Genomic DNA, 22,439 nt, shown 5'->3' with positions numbered 1-22,439 from the left:
AAAGCCCCAAATGCTGCAACCTTTCCTCGTAAGGGAGTCGCTCCATCCCCTTGATCATTCTGGTTGCCCTCTTCTGAACCTTTTCCAACTCTATAATATCCTTTTTGAGATGAGGCGACCAGAACTGTACACAGTATTCCAAATGCGGCCGCACCATAGATTTATACAACGGCATGATGATATCGGCTGTTTTATTTTCAATACCTTTCCTAATTATCGCTAGCATGGAATTTGCCTTTTTCACAGCTGCCACACACTGGGTTGACATTTTCATCGTGCTGTCCACTACAACCCCGAGGTCTCTCTCCTGGTCGGTCACTGCCAGTTCAGACCCCATGAGCGTATATGTGAAATTAAGATTTTTTGCTCCAATATGCATAATTTTACACTTGTTTATATTGAATTGCATTTGCCATTTTTCTGCACATTCACTCTGTTTGGAAAGATCTTTTTGGAGCTCTTCACAATCCCTTTTTGTTTTAACAACCCTGAACAATTTAGTGTCGTCAGCAAACTTGGCCACTTCACTGCTCACTCCTAATTCTAGGTCATTAATGAACAAGTTGAAAAGTACAGGTCCCAATACCGATCCTTGAGGGACTCCACTTTCTACAGCCCTCCACTGGGAGAACTGTCCGTTTATTCCTACTCTCTGCTTTCTGCTTCTTAACCAATTCCTTATCCACAAGAGGACCTCTCCTCTTATTCCATGACTGCTAAGCTTCCTCAGAAGTCTTTGGTGAGGTACCTTGTCAAACGCTTTTTGAAAGTCTAAGTACACTATGTCCACTGGATCACCTCTATCTATATGCTTGTTGACACTCTCAAAGAATTCTAATAGGTTACTGAGACACGACTTTCCCTTGCAGAAGCCATGCTGGCTCTGCTTCAGCAAAGCTTGTTCTTCTATGTGCTTAGTTAATCTAGCTTTAATAATACTTTCTACCAGTTTTCCAGGGACAGAAGTTACGCTAAATGGCCTGTAATTTCCGGGATCCCCTCTGGATCCCTTTTTGAAGATTGGTGTTACATTTGCCACTTTCCAGTCCTCAGGCACGGAGGAGGACCCAAGGGACAAGTTACATATTTTAGTTAGCAGATCAGCAATTTCACCTTTGAGTTCTTTGAGAACTCTCGGGTGGATGCCATCCGGGCCCGGTGATTTGTCAGTTTTTATATTGTCCATTAAGCCTAGAACTTCCTCTCTCGTTACCACTATTTGTCTTAGTTCCTCAGAATCCCTTCCTGCAAATGTTAGTTCAGGTTCAGGGATCTGCCCTATATCTTCCACTGTGAAGACAGATGCAAAGAATTCATTTAGCTTCTCTGCAATCTCCTTATCGTTCTTTAGTACACCTTTGACTCCCTTATCATCCAAGGGTCCAATTGTCTCCCTAGATGGTCTCCTGCTTTGAATGTATTTATAGAATTTGTTGTTGTTGGTTTTTATGTTCTTAGCAATGTGCTCCTCAAATTCTTTTTTAGCATCCCTTATTGTCTTCTTGCATTTCTTTTTTCCTCCTCCTTTGTCCTGGGGATTCTTGCATAATCTCTATTACTGAGCTTTTTACCTCTGGGAGAGGCCGCATGGCAGATGCTCTCCTGAGAGCATCACTACCAAAGACTAAAATGGACTAAGACTTCTACTTTTTCTTTCATCTAAGCTAGAACCTATGTTTCCTGAACATATGAAAGGTCATGAGTAAATATTCTTTATCTTTTTACTTAAGAAGACTCTGTGTGTGAGTTATTTGACTAACTAGTAAGTCTGTGGGAAAGGTGTGGACTTGTTTATATTCTCACTCTACTGCTTGCGTTTATATCTCTGCTAAGAAATAGGACCACGAAACCATTTCCTATTTCATTTTATATTTTTTAAAATACCAAACACAAGAAGCAGTCATGGCCACCAACTTGGAAGGATTTAGGATTAGACAAATTCATGGAGGATAAGGCTATCCATGGCTTCATAGTCAGAGGCAGCACACTTCCAAATACCAGTTCCTGGAAACCGCAGGAAGGGAGAGTGCTGCTCTTGCGCTCAGGTCCTGCACATGCGCTTCCAATGGGCATCTGGTTGGCCCCTGTGAGAACAGGCTGCTGGACTAGATGGGTCACTCGCCTGATCCAGCAGGCTCTCCTTATGTTCTTCTACCCTCTCCTCCACTGGCTTCTCAAGCAGTTTGGTTAGCAAAGAGATCATAATTATTTCCCCTTTTTGGTTTATGAATAGCTTTTCTCGATCGCCCCCTTATGTTTCCAAGATAATATATACAATTAAGCAGATCTAACTCTCTTTGGTCGCTCTCCCTCCCACCTCCCTGGATTACCCCCCCTTTTAAGAACAAACTAAAAATGACGAAACACAAGAAACCGGTGCCATGTGCTGTTCCCTGGTCCTCTTCTGTCCCTTTCCTTCCTTGTCAAATAACAGTACACCAAAGTGATTCATTATCTTCCCACTATCCCTTTGTAAATATTTGTTTTATTTTATTATTTAACAAAAGGTATATGCTGCTTGAATGTAAAGACCTCTAAGTTGTTTATGAAAAAACTTTAAAATTATCAGTAAAATAGTTTTTTAAAAGTAATTAAAAACGTATTTTAAAAATGAAAACAGCTACTAACTAAATAGAATCAAGGGTGTTTTCAGAATGGTCCTGATTGACGGCATCTCATCTCAAATGCATTGAGCAGCATTTACTATTCAGACAGCTGGGGTGGGGGGGCAGTTGTTAATGAGGGCAATGGAAAGGCATCCCATGAGCTGGTGCTTTGCCATATGCATTTGCAGACATGTTGTGCAGGAGAGTCACAATGCAGGAGCAACCGCTGCCACCAACAGCCTCCGAAAGGCAAAATAGGGACAGGGTTTTACCATGTGGAAGGTCCTGAAAATAGGGACCGGCCCCTTGACAAGTCTGCCATTTAGAAGAATTCAACAAGCAACAAAGCCACGCACAATCATGCATTGACTGACACTGTGGTCTCAGTTGCACGTTGCGAGCTGTGGGTGCTTCCAGACAGGGGCTTTATACTGGTGTTTTTTTCTGGGTGCACAAATGGCACGTGAGCCACGTCCACACATGCCCTTTTATCTGTGTGCTGCTGTTTCCCATCCACACCAGTTTTGTTGTTGTTATGTGCCTTCAAGTTGATTACGACTTATGGCGACCCTCGGAATTAGTGACCTCCAGACCAGTAGTTGGTCTTTGATGGGATGCTTCCACACTGTGCTTCCTGGGCCCTCCCCTCACTCACTACTCCCCCACCCTCCAGGACCTTTCTCACATTCTGGGGAAGTGTCCCGGAATTTCTGTGCCTATGTCCATGCACCTTTCACACACTACCACCTTGGACGTGCACCAGAACCAGCAAGACCAGCTCAGGAGAGGAGCCTGCAGTTGAAACCTGGGATCTCACATTCTTTTGCATTAAGCAAGTCTCGCTCTTTGTTCACCCAAGTCGAGAGAAAGGTCAATCCTCAAGGGTTGGGGGAGGCACAAAGGATGTTCTGTTTTCAACAACTTTTTTTGTCCCAGGCAGCAGAGACCCCTCAAGGGACATGTGAATTAATCAAGTGTGACTTTTTCTAGACATTGAAGTCTATGCTGGTTATTTTGAGAGTATGAGGCAGGCTTTTGACTACAGAAATTCCTGCCATAATAAATTTTGTGGTCTTTAAGGTGCCACAGGACTCTGTGGTTTTCACTTCACATATGCCCTTAAGTCATCCACCAAAAAAAAAAGTCCTGTTGTGTAGCTCTCTCCAAAGTCTTCCATTGCCTTCCTCTGAGGCGCAGGATCCTGAACCCCAGAGCCACTCCAAGACACAAGCCTGGTATTTCCCAGGGAACCACTGCAAAACAAGACTTCAGATCACGCGACACAACTTAGAAAAGTCTCTGCCCGTAGAAAACAGCCCTAATACCTCAGGAATCCCTTCTCCCTCCCCTCCTTTCCCCGCTTCCCTTTGAGCCTGTCTGTCCAAGCACTTTGATGACCCACCTCTAAGGGCCTTCCCCAGGCCTGTCTGCTGCCAAAGTTATACGGGTGGGTACCAAACACAGGATCTTTTTGGTTGTGGAACCCAACACCTGGAAATGGCCTCCCGGGAGAGCTCCGCCTGACCCTGGAGCTGCTCACTTTTCATGGGGCAGCAAAGGCGGCTTGATTTCAGTGGGATTTTTCTATTTAAATGAAATATGGCGGGGTCTGCTTCTGCAAGTTATTGTAGTTTGCTGTTAGATTGGTCGGTGTTATCTTAATTCTAATTTATTGGTGCATTGTGGGTTATTGCTTATTAGTCACCTTGATTATTTTTTATCAAAAGGCAAGTACAAATTTTAAAAATTAATCCATTAATCAAAATAATGACTTATGAAGCCTTTCTCTGCTCAATGCACACTATTTGTTGAAGATTCAAAATGTTATTTCTGCTTATTTAAAATTCCTGGCATGCTCAGGTTCTTATTTCCCTTATTCAAGGAAAAATAATTTAGAAACCTGTCTGGTGTTTACTGGAATGAGGATTGAGCAAGAAGATGCGAGAAGGGCAAAATAAACCCTTGCTAGGCTGAGGGCCAGATAATGATGTGGGGGGCAGTTGAAAGCAGAGGAGCAGGAATGGGGAGCTGGACCCCTCCTCTTTCCGCTCTCACCCCACCCCACTCCCAGGAAGTGGGCATAGCTGGGAGTGAAGCAGCTGTGGGGAGACAGTTTCCAGGGGAGGGGAAAAGGGGGCAGCAGACAGAGAAAGGCCCCTTAGGCTCTCCTCACGCGACTCCACTTTACACCACCCCTTGCATGACACAGTCCCTATGGCCTCATAAGAACATAAGAAGAGCCTGCTGGATCAGGCCAGTGGCCCATCTAGTCCAGCATCCTGTTCTCACAGTGGCCAACCAGGTGCCTGGGGGAAGCCCGCAAGCAGGACCCGAGTGCAAGAACACTCTCCCCTCCTGAGGCTTCCAGCAACTGGTTTTCAGAAGTATGCTGCCTCTGACTAGGGTGGCAGAGCACAGCCATCATGGCTAGTAGCCATTGATAGCCTTGTCCTCCATTAATTTGTCTAATCTTCTTTTAAAGCCATCCAAGCTGGTGGCCATCACTGCATCTAGTGGTGGTGCAACACAGCCAGCCTGGCCCAGCCTGGCCCTCAGTCCCAAGGGCCAGTTTGAGGCCTGGGATACCCCATTGCTGCTGCAAGGAACTGCATGCTCTTGTCTCACACTCCAGGGATGAAAGAGGGCGCTTCCCCTCCCCACCGCCTCAAGCCTTTGCTCAAGACCAAAACCTCTTAATCCCTCTGCTGCTGACCTTCAGGTTCAATAGCCTCCATTTGCTTGCAGATTTCCTCTTGGGAAATCCCCTTGCTGGGTGGGTCCTCGTGACTCAGACAAAATCCCTTTCCCGTCATAACTAGCATACCTTGGGCCAAGTCAATTAGGATGAGTTAGTCAGCGGCTTCTGTGTCCTCATACTCGAAAGAGGTTTTGCATCACTTAACAGAGCCCAGAAGAAAGGTGAACTCTGGGCCTCTTGGTGCTGTGGGGGAGACAAGAACCGAGAAACTCCCACGGGGCACTTTGCAGGGATCTGGGCTATTGTTTGATTTAGTCACTCTCAGCTGGGCACATTCAACTTTTGACAGACACAAGTTGGGGCTTTTAGTTTAGAGAAAAGGCGAGTAAGAAGCAACATGACAGAAGTGAATAAAATTATGCCAGGCATGAGGCCAGTGTGGTCTAGTGGTTAGAGTGTTGGACTACGACCTTGGAGACCAGGGTTCGAATCCCCACCCAGCCATGCAGCTCATTGGGTGACCTTGGGCCAGTCACTGCCTCTCAGCCTCAGAGGGAGGCAATGGGAAACCACCTCTGAACACCGCTTACCATGAAATCCGTGTTCACACAGTGTGGCCATAAGTCGGGATCGACTTGAAGGCAGTCCATTTCCATGGAGAAAGCACACAGGAAAAGATTTTTCTCTGTCTTTCATGACACTAGAATAAAGCTGAATGTTGGAAGATTCAGGACAGACCAAAACAAGGAGTTCTTCATGCTGCGCATAGTTGGAATATGGAATTCATATGGAACTCCCTCCCACAAGAGGTAGTGGTGGCCACCGACTTGGGTGGCTTTGAAAGAGGATTAGACAAATTCATGGAGGAAAAGGCCGTCAGTGGCTACTAGCTCCATAGCCAGAGGCAGTGCGCTTCCAAATACCAGTTGCTGGAAACCACAGGAGGGGAGAGAGTGTTCTTGCACGCAGGTCCTGCACTCAACTCCAGGACTTTAAAACATATCAAAAGACCCCACCCTCCCCCTTCTGCTTTACCTGATAGGCCAGCCCTGCTAGGTAGCACCCCAGCAGGTGCCATCCTTGTCCACCCCCACCATCCCTGACTGCTTCATTCACAGAGGGGGCAGCACCCATGATCGCACCTGGCTGCCCTGAGGATGGGGCCCACCTGCCACCGCCTCACAGAAATTGAAGGAGTGGAGAGGGGAGGGGCCATTGGCAGCATCAAGTTCCCCCCCCCATTGTTTCTTTCTTGCACGTGGAGCAGTGCTCCTGGCATGCTAGATCAGTTCTGCATTTTCATTCTTTGTATCTGAAGACTGAATAAAGTGGGAGAAGGAAAGAAAAACATTGCAACAGTACGACGAGAGGCAGAAAAGGCACTGCATGGCAAGAGGTGGATGTTCCAAGCGCATCCAAGGGCCAGGCGGGGGCATTTCCCCAAGTTGACAAAGCGGCACAAAGGAGAGTTAGAGGCACAACTTCCACAGGCAGGAGAAACTGCTCCATCCCTCCTCCTGGCCTGGAAACCCAAGCAAGCCCCAGGTGTCCTGCTATTTTATTTTGTTTTTATTTGTATGTATAGCCCACCCTTCCTCCCAGCAGGAGCCCAGGGCAGCAAACAAAAGCACTAAAAACACTCTAAAACATCATAAAAACAGACTTTGAAGTATGTTAATACAAAACAAATTTAAAAACATTTTTTAATGTTTAGCGGGAGGACATCCCCTGTGGGCTCTCATGGAGCCTCTTTGACTGTGAACCACCAGCAAAGGCCCACTGAACTGGGGAAACGGGAGATTTGCCATAGGGGCCCTTCCAGGGGTCCGTGACCCCAACTTGGGTGATGATGGTTTCCATTGGTACCCCATCCTGCCAAAGGCCCCCGGGGTGGCAAACACATCAGCCACCATTCTCCTTCTAAAATCAGTTTAAAAGTGATCACTTTCGCATCCCATGATTTCAGGGGTGCCAGGGTCAGTATCAGGAACAGGTTCAGAGGAGGGCAACAATGATCAAGGGACTGGAAACCAAGCCCTCTGAGGAGAGACTGAGAGAACTGGGCATGTTTAGCCTGGAGAAGAGAAGACTGAGGGGAGATAAGATAGCATTCTTCAAGTACATGAAAGGTTGCCACACAGAGGAGGGCCAGGATCTCTTCTCGGTCATCCCAGAGTGCAGGACATGGAATAATGGGATCAAGTTGCAGAAAGCCAGATTCCGACTGGACATCAGGAAAAACTTCCTAACTGTTAGAGCCATACGACAATGGAACAAATTACCGAGAGAGGTAGTGGGCTCTCTGACACTGGAGGCCTTCAAGAGGCAGCTGGACAGCCATCTGTCGGGAATGCTTTGATTTGGATTCCTGCACTGAGCAGGGGGCTGGACTGGATGGCCTTAGAGGCCCCTTCCAACTCTTCTATTCTATGATCTTTCGTCCATCAAAGGCCTGGAAGGTTTTCAGATCCCTCCTGCAGAAGCAGAGGCGCCTCAGCCCCAGCACCAGGTAGGGCATTCCACAAAGAGGGCCCCGCCCTGGAGAGGCCCTGCCACGCGGTGAGACGCAGGCGCTCTTTTCTCGGGATGAAGCCTGCTTCTTGCCCCCTCCGTATCTCTTTGTATCAGCGGAGCTGAGGGCGACGGAGGGGGTTGGGGAGGGAAGGCAGGGAAGACCACCGGTGGGCCGGACAGCGCCCCTTTCTGGCCGGGGATTGGGACCGCTCTGGGGTCCCGCGCAGGTGAGACTGGGGGCCAAACGATGCTTGCTGATAAACCCGCGTTGCCCAGGCAGCCGGCTTTCCCGGCCACGCTTCTTCCTCGCGCAGCCGAAGCATCCATGGGGCCCCATTGTGGCCCCTGTTCTCTCTCGGGGCCGCAGCGCTGCTTGTCGCTGCCTGGCTCCCTCTGCCCGGTGCTCACCCCGAAGCAGCTGGGCCGGGGCCAGCAGCCGCTGCTGGGATCCCTTTGGCTCTTCTCCCAGCCCAACCCAGGGGCGGGGGCGGGGGCGGGAGTCGGGCTGGCTGACTCGCGTGGCCCGGCGCCCTCACAGCTGCCTTCCCGGCGCATCATGAGGTCCTCCAGCTTCTTCCTCGCCGTCGTCCTCTGGACTGAGCTGCCATCTGTGCCCGCCCCATGTGAGTTGGAGGGAGAAAGACTTGGGGGGCGGCTGGGCGTATGCTTGGGGGTGGCATTGCTCTGGCCGGAGAGAGTTCTGCCCTGGCTAAGACAGCTCTGAATGTGAGGGGTCCCCCCTCCCCACCACTCAGACCCTCGTGGCCAGGAAGGCTCCTCCCGCGTCCCGCAGCATCTCGGCCTCCGTCGCCAAGAGCCCAGGTCGTTGGCCCCGTCCCTGCCCGGATGCTTCCAGCTGACCATTGACAGGCGGCCGCCGCCGCCGCCGGCCGGTCGGGTAGCCACCTGCTGCGTTCTCGCCCAGCCGCAGACTTCCTCGACGTTTCCTTCGGCGCCTCGACCGCGCAAAGCTGTGCGGTGGGATGTGGGATGTGGGGCGGGGCGGGGGGCAGAGTTTGAGCGTGACGGCGCTCTTGCGAGACCCGCCGCCCTCCAGGGGGACCTCGGGTTGCAACGGCTTTCTCCCAGCCCCATTTCCTTGAGTTGGCAACAGCGGCTAAGCGTCCGCCCCCCACACCCCGCCAAGGTGCCAAGGTTCTCTGCCTAGAGTCGCTGTGAGCCCAGTTCTAAAACTGTGCACAGATTCTTGGGCCTGTGTATGCTCAGAGGCGCCCTGTTCCTTCATGCTGAGCTTGCCGTCATCCACCCCCTGCTCCCTCCCATGCTTTGCATCTGGCTCCAGCTAGGGGACCTTGGGGCGCCAGTAAAAAACACAGTAGGCCCTGAAAGCCTGCAGGTCGCCCTCGCGGTCTCCTCTGGTTCAGGTCCGAGCAGAGGAGGGGATGGGGGCTGCCAGAGGTGGCCCTTGACAGAGTTGCAGGCAGTGCTGGTGGGGGGACCTCTTGGAGATTAAGCCTCAGGAAAGAGAGGGGCAGACTGCGGCACCACCTTTCCTTCCAGAGGACATGTGTATACATGCGTGTGTCTGCGTGTGTCATCCTTGGGAAAGGGAAGGATAGGAGAGCAAAAGGATGAATCATGCAGCCTTTGATATTTGGGAAAAGGCAAAGCACAGATTTGTTGGTAGTTATATGTTGAAATCCATTCTTGTTCCAAGTTTCCTCAGCACTAGAAGAAACCAAATTTCAACCCAGCTTCCAACGTAGTAGGTGATGCCAGAGTCCTCAGAGCAAAGCACAAATGACTCACAGATGTCCAGAGCCTGCTCTTTGAGCAAAAAGCAAGATGGCGATGCCTAGAAAATGATCCATGAAATTGGGGGGGGGTCATACTGGGGATTTTTCACACAGCTGTGAATGCACAACCCTCATTAACAGCAGGGTTTTTGAGGGGGAGGGGGACTGAGTGGTGTTTACTTTCCTCTTTTTACAAGGGAATGTTTCCCTGCATGCCTGTGGGGCCTGTGGTCTGCGGGGCCTGTGGGAAATTCGGGCTTGTCTGAGGGTGCCCTATGGCTGCCCTCCAGGCTGGCACAGAAAAGAGCAGCAAGTTTGCTGCTGGCGAGGAGAAGAGGACCCTGTGTGCTTAAATATTAAGCCTTCAGAGAAACACCGTGGCTGCGTGGTGCTGTGGCCTTTCCTAATGGGCTGGTGCTGGCTTTCAACATGTCCCTCCCTCTCCCTGCTCCTTCCTTCAGGCGACTCCTGTCATCTGTGGCCTTCAGATCTGCAACCTTCTCCTCTCTTGGAGCTCCTCCCGTTGTCTTCCCTCCTCTCTTTCCAGCCCTCAGGGGCCCAAACTGTGAGCTCCGCTCTGGTCACACAGTCTGTGATGGTGTTGCACTGGCTTCCTGCCTGCCGGTCCAGGATGCAGCAGCAGCTCCGCCTGCTTACCTTCACAGCCTTCCATGGCCTCCCTTCTCTGCTCCACCACCCTCCACTGCCTGCTGTGCCCTTGGTGGACTGCCCTTTCTCACTCGCTGCCCCCTGCGCTCCTTGGGACTGTTGTTGCCAGTGTGTGCGTTTACCTAAGAAAGCAGGCTTTTACCCTGCATTAGGATCACTGAGACGTGAGATGTAGTGAAATGAGAAAAGCTACTTTATTTATAGAAATACATTGTAGATAGGAAAGGCATCCCTAGTTCTAACTAACTAAGTAGGATGCACAACGCCCAGGCATGGGAATTGCCCTCATGGCTAGGAGAGAGAGAGCAGAGACAAAAGGTGTCTCCTCTCTTCCGGATAGTCAGAGAAGAAAGGAGTGGAAAGGGCGGAAGGAGGAGGGGCAGGTAAGCTTCCTAAAAGACTATCAGTCTGACGGAAGGAAGTCAGTCAGAGCATCACAGGTAAAGGTAATCAAGCTTATCCATCTGGAGGTCCCTGACTCTATCTCCTTTCTGGAGCATAAATGAAAGAACAAAACAAGTTGATCTTGCCCCACTTCCAACAGGGACTGCCTCCAAAAGCACCTGTGTGACGCCATCGCCACCTCTCTCCATCTCTCTCCAGATTCCTCCATGAAATGCACCCTTTCAGTGGCACCTTTAGCACAACCCTCTGTGTCCTCGTGCCCTGCTTTGTGCCTAAGTACCCAAGCCTAAGCATTTGGAAGCTAAAAACCATTGCACATTCTTTCCCCTGTGTAGCCCTGCCTCCATTTCCCTCCCCTTTCTCCTTTTAGATTGTCATCTTCTTGGGGCAGGGACCTCTCCTCTGTTGCTTTGTAAAACACCCTGCACACTGACGACAATATATCAATATTCCCTCCCCATAAATATTAGGCAGGCGCCATCTCTGTTATCTTTTTGGCGCCTACTGACAGACCTTCCTCTTTCAAGAAGCCTTTTAAGTTGAGACCTTATCCCAGTCTGCATCTGTGCTGGAATTGCTTTTTAAGATGTTCTTAAACCTTTTTTAAAAAAAATTTTTTTAATCTGAGATGATGTTTTGACAGCTTTTTTTTTAAGGAACGTTTTGTTTTAATGTATTTTAAAGTCTGTTTTTATGATGTTTTAAAGTGTTTTTAGTGCTTTTGTTTGCCGCCCTGGGCTCCTGCTGGGAGGAAAGGCGGGATATAAATCAAATAATACATAAATAAATAAATATCAGGCAGGAAGGAGTTAATGGAGGCTGCCTTACCAGCCATAGGAAAGCTGGCAAAGGCTCCAAGGTTTAGGGAGACTCTGGCCGATTGATGTCCATAGCTGGCCATTCTGAGGGGCAAAGAAATGCCAGGAAGGGGGATGCCTCCCCAGTCGATGTGATCCCAGCAAGAGCAAATGGGCTTTGGAGACCATTTGGGGGAAAGGGAGAGAGTGCTGAGTTTGGGCTCCGTATGCCAAGAACAATTTGGGGAGGTGCCTCTGCCTGGAGAGTGTTGGCTGTGTGTGTTTGTGTGCTTAATTTTGTTTAAAGCAGCACAACAACAGCAGAGTAACAGCGGATGTTGAAATGCGAGTGTGCCAGCGTGTGTGTGTGTTTGCCTAAGAAAGCAGGCTTTAACCCTGCATCAGCATCACTGAGACTGGAGACTTAGTAAAATAAGAAAAGCTACTTTATTTGTAGAAATACATAGTAGATAGAAAGGCATACCTAGCTCTAACTAACTAAGTTGGGGGCGTAACGCCCAGGTGCGGGAGTTAGCCTCATGGCATGGAGAGAGCAGAGACAAGGGGAGTCTCCTCTCTCCCAGACAGTGGGAGAAGAAAGGAAGAGATGTAACAGTCCAGCGACAGAAGGAAGTCAGTCAGAGCATCACAGGTAAAGGTAAACAAAGCCTATCCATCTGGAGGACCCTAGCCCTATCTCCCTTCTGGAGCTTAAACAAAAGAACAAAACAGGAGTTGCTCTTGCGCCAATTCTAACAGAGAGAGGGCCTACATATTATATACCATCCATTCAAAACACATTTAAAGTGCATTGTTTCCCCCCAAGAATCCTGGGCACTGTGGTTTACCCCTCACAGAGCTATAATTTCCAGCACCTTTAGCAAACCACAGTTCCCAGGGTCCCTTGGAGAGGGTAAATGTGCTCTGTGTGTATGGTGCATGTGTGAGAGAGCACAGTGCTTTGGCTGTGCTTCTTCCTCTTCTCAACCTGTATATTTGTAAGGCCACCGAAGTCAGGATTGCAGGCCTTGGGATGTGTAGGATGTGAGGCAAAGGGATGGAGAAACTCCAGAGGAGCCATATCCCTCTCTAGAGCTAATTCTGGAACCTCCAGGACTGTAGCTGGGAATATGCTAGGGAGGGGGTGCCTGCTCTTCCACCCCACCACCTTTTAGCACAGGAAGAGCTGTGGAAGCGACTGTTGCCTTGACCATCCATGGGAAGGGGATGATGGCCAAGGCCTTTGGCTAAGGTGCCCTCCCCTCCTCAACCCCCCCCTCTCCTTGCACCAGTTACAGACGTGTGCAGCACCTTTCCAAAGGATTCTGATCGATGTGGGGAGCCCAAGCGCCGCTTCTTTTACAACTCGACCTCCAAGGTGTGCGAGTCGTTCCTTTTCCGAGGTTGCCTGTGGAACCGCAACCGGTTTTACACCATTGAGGAATGTCAGCGCCACTGTGGGAAGATTGGTGAGTGGGGGTGGGAGATGGGGGTGGGCACGGCCACTGAGTAGGTGAGGGACCCCACACACCCCTTGGGAGACAGACCCTCAGGCAGCTGGAAGCTCAGGGCCCCTGGACGGGTTCAAAACACAAGGGCTTGGCCCCCTTAGGCCTCCTGATCCCGTGGCTGCCTAGTCTAGCCTCTTCCCTGCTCTACGCCCCCAACGCAAATGCCACATAGGCATGGTGAGATGCAGATGTGGCTCAGATTGCCACCCTATTCCTCCAAGCTCCAGAGAGGAGTAGGGGGTAGTCTGACCAGGAAAGAGAAGGGCCACAGAGATCAGCCCCTCAGTGCCCCCGTGGAAGCCCTGCCTCACAAGCAAGCAAGTGGGGTGCAGGGGGCACATGCTAGAGGTGTATAAAATCATGCCTGGTGTGGGGAAAGTGGACAGAGAAGTTTTTTTCACCCACTCTCATACTAGAACTCAACGGGGCTAATGATGAGAGATTCAGAACAGGCAAAAGGAAGGACTTCTTCAGACAGCAAATAGTTAAGATGTAGAACTTGCTGCCACCAACATGGATAGCTTCAAAAGAGTAGACACATTCCCAGAGGGTAAGGCTACCAATAGCTACTAGCCACAATGGCTGTGTACGACCTCCACTGTCAGAGGCAGGATGCTTCGAATGGCGGTGCACCCCCAAGTGCTGCTTGCAGGCTCTCTATAGGGGTGAGAACAAGATGCTGGGCGAGATGGGGCCAGCCCCCAGGATCTTCTCAAGATTGCTTGAGGGCCTTTTCCCACCCTTGGTGAATCTCCACCACCACCATTGCCACCCTTGCTGCTGATGGTCCAGGAGGGGAGCCAGGAGACAACCCGCTTCTTGCACCATCTCACCCCCACCCAACCAAGCCCATTCCTAGAAGCTGAAGGCCCATGGGTGGGGTGACAGGGAATGTTGTAGTTTGTTGGACTGGGGGTCCTTGAGTAAAATCGAAGAACACAGGTTTGCAGCAAAAAGGTAGGCCTTTAGTTGGCGACAAGTTGCCTGGGGTTTTTATACATTTCAGGACAAACACTTTAGCATCTACCAATCAGGAGTGAACACATCAATATGACATAGGCATTACAGTATTGCATAGGCATTGCATAGGTACTGTACTTTCTGCATCATGTTTTGGTGAATTTGGCAATGTTCAGTACTTCACATAAAAGTACATTTTCACTGTGAGCTAAGCATTCCAGCTAATGCAATCCTTCCTACATCTTGGAGAGGACAAGGATGTTCAGAGATATTCCGTGTCTATTCAGTGTTATCATAATTGTTTAGAGTACAAGTTGTTCCAAACAAACCAGCACAGTCAGGGAAGACCGCTCCAAGAAGAAAAGGGTTCTGGCTGGCTGCTAAACTTATTAAATGTTAAATTAAACTATTAAAATGTTTTAAACCTTTATAAACCTTTATAGCTTTATAAAAGAGTATATTTTGCTTATTCTTTGTATATAAAGAATTTCCCCAATGGGCTACACAACAACAGCCCGACAGGCCACTCCATGTGGAACCAATAACTAGAGAGGTAGTGGGCTCTCCGACACTGGAGGCCTTCAAGAGGCAGCGGGACAGCCATCTGTCAGGAATGCTTTGATTTGGATTCCTGCATTGAGCAGGGGGTTGGACTGGATGGCCTTATAGGCCCCTTCCAACTCTACTATTCTATGATTCTATGTCAGACCCCAAACCCCATATTTTTGTTCCGTGCTGCAGAGAAGCCCGGTTCGTGTCTCCCGAGCCCCATGCATGTGACTACGGAGTGCTTAGCCTACTGCATCCATGACGGGAACTGTCCTGGAGATCAGAAGTGCTGCTCCTATGGGTGTGCCTTGCGCTGCTCTGACCCTGTCAAAGGTGAGACCCAGAAGTTGCTGCTGGGGGTGTGTGTGTGAGGGAAATGGGCCCCATTCAAAGAAGTGCTGGGACCTACTCTGAATCATGCTGAGCTCTTGTGAGGACAGAGCTGTGTTTCCATGGCTGGAGGACACCCCGAAGGCTCGTCTCTCAATCCTCCCCCGGTTTTCTTTGGGTCACGTCATGTCATGTCTGACCCTCCAGCTTTTGCTGTGCTGCCACACGCCTCTCAGGGTGCTTGGGATTCCCCCCCCTTTTCCAGTCAGCTTTGGGAGCCCAAAGCCACCAGCAAATGCCCACCACCACCATGATCTATGATTTCCCAAGAGGAGAAGAGGATCCAGCGGCTGGAACAGGCCAAAGGGGGCTGTCTAGTCCTGTTTCCCATAGTAGCCAAACAGATGCCTCTGGGAAGCCCACAAGCAGGACGTGGTCTCAGTAAACCCCCCCTCCCATGTTCCTCAGGAAGCTTTTAGTATTCTGAGGCATCTGATACTGGAGAGGTTGCAATCTATAGTCGTCATGACCTGTAGCCATTGATAGACTTGTCCTCCATGAATTTGTCTAATTCCCTTTTAAACCCATCTGATTCTGGCCTGCTTGTATTGGCTGCCTGTATGTTTCTGAGCTCGATTCAAGGTACTGGTTTTAACCTATAAAGCCTTACATGGCTTGGGACCACAATACCTGATGGACCACCTCTCCCAACATGAACCCTCCCGTACACTTTGCTCAACATCCAAGGCCCTCCGCTGGGTGCCTACTCCGAGGGAAGCTGGGAGTCTGGCAACAAGGGAGAGGGACTTCTCAGTGGTGGCCCCCAAATTATGAAATGATCTCTCTGACGAGGTGTGCCTGGCGCAAACACTGTTATCTTTTCGGTGCCAGGTCAAGACTTTCCTCTTCTCTCAGGCATGTTAGCATGTGTTTTTAAATTGCTTTTTAAAAATGTGTTTTTAAATCTGTATATTTGTTTTTAATGTTTTTAATTGTTGTAAACCACCCAGAGAGCTTCGGCTATGGGGCGGTATACAAATGCAATAAATAAATAGATAAATTTGGTAGACATCACTCCATCTTGCTAGTAGCCATGAATGGCCTTCCAACTACAACTTTTGAGAATAACTCCATAGGTTAACTCTGTGCTGTGTGAAGTACTTTGTTTTTCATTTTTCATTCTCTTTTGCTTGCTTTTGTCTGCCCTGAATCTTCCTGCAACATGCCTAGTTTCTTGTTGTGATCAATCCTCACAGGGGAGTTGCTCCAGCCCTTTGTTAATTTTGGTTGCTCTTTGCTGATTCTTCACCCAGCACATCGTTGAATGATGGAATTATTCTCAGAGGTTGAGGTTGGAAGGCCATCGATGGCTACTAGTCATGACAGCCTACCCTTTGAGGCATCTCATTGGCCACTAGTATGAGAAAAGGATGCTGGACTAGATGAGCCTCCTGCGGCCTGATCCAGCATTCAGGCTCTCCTAATATTCTCAGAGAGACAGAGAAAAGAAAATGGACTGAGTGAGCTTCAGAGGAAGATCCGGTCTGGAGAAAGAGACTCCAAGCAAGGTGGCGCAGGAAGGACGGAGCCTCAGGGTCCAGGAGATGATGCTCCTGCTTCTCCTGGTCTGACTTTTGTTATGGAAATATATATATATATGCAGAGATTCTCAGCAGTTTGAGCTGCGTGTGTGTTTACCTAAGTGGCAGGCTTTTACCCTGCATTTAGATCACTGAGACTTAAGACTTAGTAAAATAAGAAAAGCTAATTTATTTATAGAAATACATAGTAGATAGGAAAGGCATATCAAGTTCTAACTAAGTTAGTTCGAATCCCCACACAGCCATGGAGCTCACTGTTGGATGTTGTATCTGGCGCAAGCAGGTGCCCAGGATGCAGAACAGAATAGTGACAGGCTAGATTCCAGTTGACGCAATGAGCCAGACAAGTAACAAGTTTTAAGAGTCACTTTACTGACAATAGAATATATCACAAGCTCTCTCTCTGTACAAACTCCTCGACCCCCACACCGACTGGCCAGATCTGCTAAGTCTTATAGATAAGGCCAGCTGGTTGCCTTGGATACTTGTCCTTGAGATCTGCACGGACTCTGTGCTTCTTGGCCTTGTAACTCTGCTGTGGAAAAATACATTCAGGCACTCTTTCTTTGCCAACACTCACTGGGTGACCTTGGGCCTCTCAGCCTCAGAGGGAGGCAATGGTAAACCCCCTCTGAATACCACCTACCATGAACACCCTATTCATAAGTCGCCATAAGACGGAATTGACTTGAAGGCCATCCGTTTCATTTTCATTTTCAACTAAGTTGGAGGCACAATGCCCACACTTGGGTCTTGCCCTCATGGCTCAGGAGAGAGAGCAAAGACAAAGGTGTCTCCTCTCTCTCCGACAGTTGAAGAAGAAGACGAAGGAGGGGCAGGTCAGCATCCCTGAGCATATCAGTTGACAACGGAAGGAAGTCAGGTAGAGAAGAGCACAGGTCAAGGCAGGCAAGCCCAGCCAGCTGGAGGACCCAAACTCCGTCTTCCTTCTGGAACACAAACAAAAGAATCCAAACAGGAGTTGCTCTTGTCCCCCTCCCAACAACTTTCAGCCCTCCTTTTCTCTTCCTTGTCATCTCAGATATTTGCAGACTCCCTCCAGATGCTGGGCCCTGTGATAGCAAAACCCAAAACTGGTTTTACGACTGGGACACTCGGAAGTGTAAGAAATTCAGCTACGGTGGATGCCTTGGCAACAAAAACAACTTCAGGAAACTCAGAGAATGCCAGGCCAGGTGCCAGCGAGGAGGTAAGCAGGAGGCTCAGAAGGATGCAGACCCCGGAGGAGGAGGGTGGTTGTTGGCCATGTCAGTCTTGCGTGCCTGTCAATAAATGAGCCTGTGCTGACAGTGAGCAGGAGGTTTCTCTAGTATCGAGGGCAAGATGACCAGAAATGCTTTTCAAGGGGTCAGATCTTGGCCCATGTCTCCTCACCTGCCGTTGCAGCTTCCCATCACCTTCAGCAGACTCCCTGCACCTCCCACCTGAGTCCTTTGCAGGCTCCCGCTCTGGACCACCCAAGCTCCACATCCTGGTTTAAGAGGTGTTGGCACTCTTGGTCTTCCCACCTAGAAAGCCCCTTCAGTTTGACCAATGATGGCTCCAGGCCAGTGAGGGGCCCCTTGAGTTTCTCCACGACATTTATTCCAGTTTCACTGCCAGTGAAAAAGAAGATGCTCAGAGAAATCCAAATTGTCTCCTCAGTAATGGAAGACTCTTTCTGGGCCCACTTGACTACACAGCCCAAGATTGCATTCCATGGCAGGATCCATAGTCCTCTCGAAAGGGAGCTCTCAGGTCAAAGCCCACGTGGGTCTTGCCACCTATTCCCCCCTCTAGTGGCTCTGTTCATAAGCCTACCAGAGTAGGCATCTAGATTTGGCTTGCCAGGTTCAGTAAAGGACAGGGCTCCTGTGCCCTTAATAGTTGTATGAAAGGGGAAATTCCATAATAAGAGGAAATGTATTTAAAGGGGAAAGAGAGAGAGACTGGGAATTGTAACTGACATTAAGGGACAATTGAGGCTATTTGTCACTAAGGAATCGACAGGAAGCACTAAAAAGAGCAAACTTGCATGCAGGAAGCTTTTAATGTTGCTGAGGATCTTCGTTGAATGTGGGACTGATTCTGAGTAGATGCTATAGAAAGTTCTTGACAGCTAGGATAGGAATTGCTGCATACTGTAACACTGTATTTAGTATTGTGTAGAACTTTTGTTTTAAATTTCCCTTCAGCTGATTGCAGAAAAGCAATGTCTCAATAACACGGAAGTGTGAAAACAACCTTAGCTAGGGATCCATCACAGGCACAGTATTCTGATGACTCCTTCCCCCTTTTTCCAGGGTCTTCCTAAATCCTCCTCACCTGCCTACCGCCCCCCCCCCCCCCACACACTGACTGCCGCAAAGCCCTTGGCCGGACCAGCCTGAGATGACGACATACAAGAATAGGCTGCCCGTCAGCGTGCATTTTGCAAGGATGGTCTGGCTATAGTACATTTTCCAATCAATGAATGAACGTTGCTGTAATGTGATGAAAAATGTCACCATCGCTGCATAAACATCTCAGAGTGTGAACAATGCTTCCCCCCGGGGGGTGTCCTTGTTTCAAGAGGGTGCAAAGGATTGTCTGCTTCTCCTTGCACTGTCCTGCAAGGTCCTGCCCTCCAAGAGGTCACCTCATTCCTCGGTCACACTCTGGGCTCTGCAAAGGCCTGCAAGCAAGCATTGGAGTGAAGGAAACCAGCCAGTCAAGCAGGCAGTGGCCGCTTGCAGGAGCCCGGCACACACGGAGGAGGAGGAGGAAGAAGAAGGAGGGGCTTTGGCTCCCTTGGCTGCTGCCTCACTTTATTGTCTCCTGGGTGGTTCTCCCTCCTGACACCCCCATCCCTGTCCCCAGCCTGGTCTTCTCCCAAGAGCAGCAGCAGCAGCAGCAACTGGTTGGGGGCCGGAGGGAGTCTCTCTGGGGGTGTTTCTGTAAATGTTCTGTTTGAAGAGCAGCTGCTTTTGCCGCTTCGGCTGCTGCTGGTGGGGAAGGGGCATCAGGCCCACTTAGGGGGGTCCCTTTGGTGGTCCTGAAAGTACGAAATATCAGGGATGGAGAAAAGGAGTGATAGGTAAACGAGGCTTGAATCACGTTTGCAGAGACTGAATGCTGTGATGGGAAGGAGCGAGGAGGCTGCCTTAGGCCAGGTCACCTGTTCCCGGTCTAGTCCACCTGCATTTGCCCCAGGGCTGGGGAACCTTGCTTGTGTTGAGGGCCACATTCCTGGGGTGTGTAGCCACTTGGGGGCCACATTCCAGGGATGGCTGGAGCCCTGGTTGGGGTGGAGCTGACACGGGGGAGGCCGGTCCACTGGGTCAAGTGGGGCACTGCCTCGTCAGCCTCAGTCTCTGCCCTCAGCCAGCCCCCACCTGCCTGCCTTCTAACTTAGAACCACTCCGGGGTGGGGGTGGGGCGCCTGCCAGGCCCCTCCTCTGCAGAGCCAGCGTGACCCTTGTGGAACTCCGCAGGCAAGAGTGAGTCGGCTCTCCCTGTCACTGGCCCTGACGCTCCCCACTGTTTGAGCTCCCTGCCTTCTGCCCTACCAGTCCCAAGGGGCACCAGCCACCACTGGGCTGAGGTCAAAAGTGGGCAGAGCTGGGGTTGGGGCCACTCCTTTTCACGCCGTGTTACCCCACTTTCTCTCTCTTTGGCACTCCCCCCCACCTCTCTTCTCTTCCTCCCCACGCTTCAATGTTCTCCCTCCCCTCTGTCTTTCTTGGGAAAGAGGATTTTTGTCAGGGCTTCCTAGCCCATGGGGTGGGGATGCTTAACCGTCCCCTTCACAGCCATCTCTCCAGTCAAAATCACCCCCGTGCAGCAATCTGGCTTGGAAAAGCTCCACCGGCTTCCTATACTTAACTTTGCTCTGTAGGTTTGCAAAGGTGGGACCCAACGGTAAAGATGTTGAAAAGCCTCCCCAGCGAACAGGACTGGAGCATTCCGTGGCTGGAAGCACCTCCGTTCAGTGGCTGTAGGGGGACAGCAGGGCAGCGGCATTCATACTGTTCCCTCATAAGTGGCAGTTGTCATTCAAAGTGCTTCACCCAGTTATGATCCAATAAAATCACAATGTTAAGAAAAGCAATTCTTTAAAAGATCCCAGAAAGGTTAAGAAGGAGTAGCAGGGAAAGCAGACCTCTGGAGCAGACCTCTGAGCGGATCCTCGATGGTCTCCAGAGAGGTGGTGGCGCCGGCATGCAGGGAACCACATGATGAGCACCCAGAACCATTCTTGAATTTGAATTATATTGAATGCAATTCAATATAAACAAGTGTAAAATTATGCATATTGGAGCAAAAAATCTGAATTTCACATATACGCTCATGGGGTCTGAACTGGCGGTGACCGACCAGGAGAGAGACCTCGGGGTTGTAGTGGACAGCACGATGAAAATGTCGACCCAGTGTGCGGCAGCTGTGAAAAAGGCAAATTCCATGCTAGCGATAATTAGGAAAGGTATTGAAAATAAAACAGCCGATATCATCATGCCGTTGTATAAATCTATGGTGCGGCCGCATTTGGAATACTGTGTACAGTTCTGGTCGCCTCATCTCAAAAAGGATATTATAGAGTTGGAAAAGGTTCAGAAGAGGGCAACCAGAAGGATCAAGGGGATGGAGCGACTCCCTTACGAGGAAAGGTTGCAGCATTTGGTGCTTTTTAGTTTAGAGAAAAGGCGGGTCAGAGGAGACATGATAGAAGTGTATAAAATTATGCATGGCATTGAGAAAGTGGATAGAGAAAAGTTCTTCTCCCTCTCTCATAATACTAGAACTCGTGGACATTCAAAGAAGCTGAATGTTGGAAAATTCAGGACAGACAAAAGGAAGTACTTCTTTACTCAGCGCATAGTTAAACTATGGAATTTGCTCCCACAAGATGCAGTAATGGCCACCAGCTTGGACGGCTTTAAAAGATTAGACAAATTCATGGAGGACAGGGCTATCAATGGCTACTAGCCGTGATGGCTGTGCTCTGCCACCCTAGTCAGAGGCAGCATGCTTCTGAAAACCAGTTGCTGGAAGCCTCAGGAGGGGAGAGTGTTCTTGCACTCGGGTCCTGCTTGTGGGCTTCCCCCAGGCACCTGGTTGGCCACTGTGAGAACAGGATGCTGGACTAGATGGGCCACTGGCCTGATCCAGCAGGCTCTTCTTATGTTCTTAATTTGCTTGTATGCCAACCTGCCTGGCTCTTAACGGTCAGTGATGTAGACTGATGTCCGGGGTCTGTATGTTTTACCCCATAAGGCAAACAAAAGTGGATTTAATTTGTTGCTTGGGGATCCCCTGTCCATAGCCTTGAATTATGGAGGAAATGACAGGATATGTACCTAATAATATACAAGCATACATAAATTAGGGAGACTGGTGGTGGGAAGAGATAGGATGAAACTTCTACCTCCCGGAACTGGAGCACTGAAGGAAAGATGGCCTTTTCCACAGCTGTGGAAGTCGTTACTATCTGAAGGCTACCACACCCCGGTCCTTTCTAAAGGCCTTGAATGTCTGCCTCGTCGTTTGCATGACTGATCCCTATGAAGGCTGAAATTGACTTCTTTTAATTGGTGTGATGTGAGATTACACCTTATAACTTGGTCTGCATATGGCTGTGGTTGCTGCTGCTGCTGCTGGCTCTTGTAACTAGGGGAATTGTAGAATTATATTGTGTTTCTATATCTTGCATTGTAGATATTGTAATGATTTTTTATTTATTTGAGCTGCCTTGGATGAGTTGTACTCAAAAAGGCAGTCAATAAATACCTTAAATAAATAAATCAGATTTTCCCACCTTTCCATGGCTACTGTTAAACTTCTTAAACATAGTGGAAGATCTAATCATAAATTTCCTGATGTCATGTCTAATTTTGTCCCTGAGAAGAAGAATCCTCTGGGGGCCCAGATGTGTATATAATCACAAATAAGCCCAATTCCAGTAGCTCATAGCCGCCCAATATCTCTCCTTGGAATTGCCTTAAAACCACCTTGCAACCATAGACCTGGCCTGTTCCAACATTCCTCTTTTCAACAGTGGGATGT

General features: G+C 49.5%; 1 protein-coding gene across 1 annotated transcript; it reads left to right on the top strand.

Moving 5' to 3' along the window:
- Positions 1–8,343: 8,343 nt before the first annotated feature.
- LOC133386928 (chelonianin-like) lies at positions 8,344–22,186 on the top strand. The gene is made up of 5 exons (XM_061630745.1): positions 8,344–8,441; positions 12,739–12,915; positions 14,659–14,799; positions 17,440–17,607; positions 18,701–22,186. Exons 1-5 carry the CDS (start codon positions 8,375–8,377, stop codon positions 18,709–18,711), a joined length of 564 nt encoding a protein of 187 aa, XP_061486729.1. The 5' UTR covers positions 8,344–8,374; the 3' UTR covers positions 18,712–22,186.
- The last annotated feature ends 253 nt before the right edge of the window (positions 22,187–22,439 follow it).

The sequence above is a fragment of the Rhineura floridana genome, chromosome 6, assembly GCF_030035675.1.
Source record: "Rhineura floridana isolate rRhiFlo1 chromosome 6, rRhiFlo1.hap2, whole genome shotgun sequence".
NCBI classification, from domain to species: Eukaryota; Metazoa; Chordata; class Lepidosauria; order Squamata; family Rhineuridae; genus Rhineura; species Rhineura floridana.
The sequence above is the reverse complement of the archived record's forward strand: the minus strand, read 5'-3'. Positions and strand labels throughout refer to the sequence as shown.

What these genes read in the sequence shown, in the direction of transcription:
- LOC133386928 (XM_061630745.1), top strand. Translation starts at nt 8,375, where the DNA reads ATGAGGTCCTCCAGCTTCTTCCTCGCCGTCGTCCTCTGGACTGAGCTG. An exon ending in GCCATCTGTGCCCGCCCCAT is followed by an intron (nt 8,442 to 12,738) that starts GTGAGTTGGAGG and finishes TCCTTGCACCAG; the next exon opens with TTACAGACGTGTGCAGCACC. An exon ending in GCGCCACTGTGGGAAGATTG is followed by an intron (nt 12,916 to 14,658) that starts GTGAGTGGGGGT and finishes TCCGTGCTGCAG; the next exon opens with AGAAGCCCGGTTCGTGTCTC.